The 4,748-nt window shown below is 39.0% G+C and overlaps 1 protein-coding gene across 1 annotated transcript; it reads right to left on the reverse strand.

Moving 5' to 3' along the window:
* Positions 1-386: 386 nt before the first annotated feature.
* Positions 387-2,402, reverse strand: LOC104610072 (uncharacterized). The gene has a single exon (XM_010276539.2). It carries the CDS (start codon positions 2,116-2,118, stop codon positions 1,315-1,317), a length of 804 nt encoding a protein of 267 aa, XP_010274841.2. The 5' UTR covers positions 2,119-2,402; the 3' UTR covers positions 387-1,314.
* Between the last annotated feature and the right edge of the window lie 2,346 nt (positions 2,403-4,748).

Below are 4,748 nucleotides of genomic sequence, written 5' to 3' on the forward strand. Positions count from 1 at the left end.
ATGATTCAGGACCATATCAATAACAAGGTACAATAAATGCAGAAAACTCAAGAGATCGATCATGGATGATTCTTTTTTTTTTTTTTTGAACTAAAAAAAAAAAAGCATTCGACCAACCATTTTCATCATCCATCAGGAGTGTAATAACACAAACTAAATATACTGGTACAGAGAAAGTACAAAGTGATTAGAGGTAATTAATGCCCTAAGCCATTCGAAGTGATGAATTCTTTTGACGCATCGTATATATATGCTGGTAATCGCACATTGGTCCAATGTAACCATCAAAATTGGCTATTTCAGTTGCTTGTTTAAGGAGCCCATGATGGTTTCATGTCAATAACATAACATCGATCTGCAGAGCATATGCAATGTTATGTGTTCTCTATCAAGCTGTGCTGATCATTCCCCATCAAGAGAGAGAGAGAGAGAGAAAGAGACGGTTTGTCTATCAACAAACAAATTCTAGTGAATAGCAGTACTAGCTTGTAAGATGATTTATAAGTTTGACTGCTAATAACAATGACAGTGTTTCAGATGATGATTCAAGCACACGCTTTAGCAGCAGAGAATATAATGGTCATATTATACTCCAAGGACACATTTTAGCAGTCCCCGGAGTTGCTTCTCTCTCTGCAGTGTTGTCTCATTGGTGCTTTAATGGAGAATATATCATTTTACATGATTCAGATGTTTGACAACAACAAAAAACGATATAAAACCTTCTAGGATGACACCTATTTTCTGTCCATAATCGGAGCAATCAGAGAGAGGAATCTCATTTCGTTCAACAGATAGACGGGGCTCTCGGTACAACTGATGATACTGCTGATTTTGATACTCATTATCCTCATATATATGATCACAAGCAATCAAGCATAGCTTATACTCAAATAGAAAAAGGCATAAACTATGTATAAACGAAAGTTTCAGAACAGACTCTCTAGATTAATATATAAAGCCCCCTAACCAGGTTAGTCTTAGAATAAATTCTATAAAACAATCCACCCAGAGTTTCTTCTTCATTCCTTTGGTTTAGTGAAATTCCTTTTAAAGATATAATTTCTTTATTCCCCTTCTTCCAAGCAGAATTGCCAGAGAGAGAGAGAGAGAGAGAGAGAGAGAGAGAGAGAGAGAGAGAGAGAGAGAGAGAGAGACGACGTGATTATGTCGATCTATAGAAAGAAAGAAACAAAAGAAACCCACCACACCAACACCAAGACCTCCAAAATCCATTATATCAGAATCAAAGAATACCTACCTATACAATATAGGCAATAATGCTGTGTATACGACGTAAATGTTTATGACTAGCTAGGGATCGTGACCAAGTCGAAGCTCCAAATCTGGCTCATCTTCTTGGGCCTCTCTTTTATTCTCTCCTTCACCGCCATTCTTGGTATGTGTTGGACCCAGTTGTAAGCTCAAATTTGTGCGCCAATCGTGTTCGTCAAATGGGCTCAAGGGCTGTGGCCTTTGAAGGTGAAATTCATCTGCATGGTACTCAGGTGGGTGTCTAGTGCCGGATGATGATGGTGGGAGATACACGTGATAAGTAGTAGTCTGTGCCTCTCGGGGTGGAGATCTATAAAGTGGCCAGCGGGTAGAAGTCGGTGGAGGAGGCAACGGCGCCGGACTGACGTATTCGTTGTCCGGTTTGCCGGTCGAAACCGATGGAACTGCAGGCTGCCTGATCCGTGCTCTATCTTTCCTATGGATGTTCATGTGGCCACCCAAGGCCTGCGCAGTGGTGAAACCTCGCTTACAGAACACGCACCCATACGATCGGCCTGTACTCGCATCATCTTGATCTTGCTGCTGATCGCTATCCTCGCTTGAGGTCTTTGAATCCTGATGCATATGCTGGCCGCCGGCCGACTGATCCATTAGTGAACGAACGAACGAACTAACTCCTGTTAGAAGAAATGATGATGGGACACTGTATGAGGGTTTGGAAAGCTTCAAGTGGTAGCTGCAAGATACGAAAATAAAAGGAGAAGGGAGAGAAGTTGGGGAGAGGAGGATATATATGAGTGATTGTGATTTAATAGAGAGAGAGAGAGAGGAGGGATGGGGGTTGTGGGATAGAGAGAAGAGACAAGTAAAAGTCATTGGCATGCATATTGTTTAATTTGTCGTTGAGTGTTGAGTAGTGAAGGTTCATTTCTGTTGAGAATGACACGGTTTTGATGTTTGCATTCTGATGATCGATGAAACTATTCACTCACTCAGCCAGCCTTCATCAATTATATTGGATCCATCACCTCTCCTCACAATTAATTCACATTTTTATCTATTAATTTCTTTTTCTTTTGCTTTCCATGTATTTTTTGCTCTTCTTATTGTAGGCTGTGTCGCCCAGCCAATCTCCTCCGATTCCATATGATAAGTAGTGTAATCAATGCAAGCACCTAGCTAGCTACTGAGTCAACAAGGAAGGACTCTACTGTGTAACCACTACTGAACAATGAGCATATAAACCTTAGCTTAATCCATGCATCATCCAAAATTCTGGTAAAATTCAGCCCATTTGGTTTTAGTGTTGACTAGTTCAGTTTTATTGTTTTAAAGTTGACTCTCTCTCTCTCTCTCTCTCTCTCTCATATTTAAATTGGTAAGGTAAAGATATAGAAGAACTAGTGACCTTTACACATTAGCATGCATTAAAATAGCATATCGGCCATGAACCCAACTACTACTAAAGCAATTGAAACACAAAAAATTGATAACCATGCGTCATCACTTTGATTTCATCTTTAGAAGCTGTTTCTGATTGTCATTCTCCAAAAGAAAGATGTAACTAACTAGGAAACTTCCTGTGTGACAGTGGGAGAGATATTGGGTTATAAGCAAATTAATTGTATTGCATATTTGTACAAGTAAGTTCCTTTAGCTTATTCCAGTCTTAGAACTAATATAACCATATAACCATCACTATTACTAATAAAGGGAGATCATTCATTCTGAAACCAATACAAGTTGAAATTTTCAGGCTTCCCAGATTTCAAATTTGCCACATTCTTTTTTGTTAAGTGCAGCAAAGCATTGTGATTTCTTTACCTGATATGGCTCCCATAGCCATAGTCTCATTTAGAATGAAATGCCACGTGTCAAATCCCCAATTAAAATACATATATAATTTCTACTAATAACCTTTTTTCGATCTGGCAAGGAGATTATAGTTACTGAAAATGACAGCCTTCATCACCAGCTAATTGAAATGGGGATGAGGATGTTTGATGATTTTTGATATGTTAACAAAGGGTTGGGTCGATTCCGTTCAATCTGGATGGATCACAATCTGACCCGACCCAAAACCATATCACTCCAGAGGAAAGGCAAGTTAGGACAGTTTTACTTTACCTTACCTTTTGCGCTGCCCTTGAGCTATGGCATAGATAGTGATAATAACAGTGGTTCATAGGTATGCAAGATAAGCGTGTAAGGACCGCCTAAAGTATCTTTTAATAGCTTCTGTAGGCTTTTATAGGCAGCACTTGAGAGTTACAGAAATGGTTATTCGACTCAACTGCTTATTGAGTCCTTTTCTCTTCTCCAATATTCAATTTTCAATATTGTTCAGTAGATGGAAAGGAGAGACCCATTTTGGCTTGTTTCATCTGGGGATGGGTATATTCACTAATTAATGGGGCAACCCCAAGTTGAATTGATCTTAATTCAATCTCATTCTTGGGAGAGTTGGGACTTGGGATCTCATCTCATCTCATCTCTTCTCATCTCTTCTCATCAACTTGAACTTCCACCACTACTTGGAACTTGATAATGATAAATTCATGAATTAATTTCAGTTGGACCCATGAAACTTATGAAAACAGGACATCTGATGAATTTGGTATACGAGTTATTAATAAAAGCAATTATTGTATTCTTTCTGAAAATCTTCTCACTCACGGAGAGAGATAATTCTTTATGTCAGAGAGAGAAGTGGGGACAATGAAAAGAAGGTTTTAGGGATTAAAAAAAGTAGAAAGATGGTCGTTGGAAAGACAGAATATATTCAACAGATGAGTTCATCGAAAATGGAATTCAGTAAGGTAGCAATTGTCTTTTGGTGTACTTGACTACTTGTTCGGAATGTTCTTGAATGGAAGGAAGCCATGAAATCCTTTCGAGCATTACGAAGCAGTACTCCTTTGACCAGGTGTATAAAGAAACCTTGGCAACATATGCCCCTCCCTAGGGCCCAGAAATCAAAATTACTGCCGTCGAATATGGAAATGGCGACAATGACAACAACGTGACCACTTTCTGTACCCTCCAATCCCCTCCTCCACTTTTTCACATACAGAGAGAGAGAGAGACTTCACTCTTCAGACAGACTCCTGTGGGATAAGTTATAATTAAGTTCCCTTGTTAGCAATATAGACACAATTTCATAGTCTAGGGATGATCATTTTGCTTAATCTAGGCATTTGGACGCAAGTTAAATATTCAATTATTTACAGGAACGCTAGATTGATTGGGGCAAATCCCATTTAATTTGCTAGAGTGCTATGAACCCATCAATCTACAGGATTACCTCTGTGGCTCTGTCTTCTAAATGTTCTTTGTTACGGGTGGATTGTGTCTGGTTTATGAAATATGGAATAAGCCCAAATCATCACTTCTCTGGAAATTAACCCTAATTAAGGAGATGTTTGGAATCGTGGCCACTTTTTAAAAAAATGGTGTCATGTCGGATTTCAACAAGCGCTCATGTTTTTCAATGTTTGGTTCAGCCGATTATT

This window comes from Nelumbo nucifera, chromosome 1, assembly GCF_055504915.1.
Source record: "Nelumbo nucifera cultivar China Antique chromosome 1, China Antique-T2T, whole genome shotgun sequence".
Taxonomy (NCBI): domain Eukaryota; kingdom Viridiplantae; phylum Streptophyta; class Magnoliopsida; order Proteales; family Nelumbonaceae; genus Nelumbo; species Nelumbo nucifera.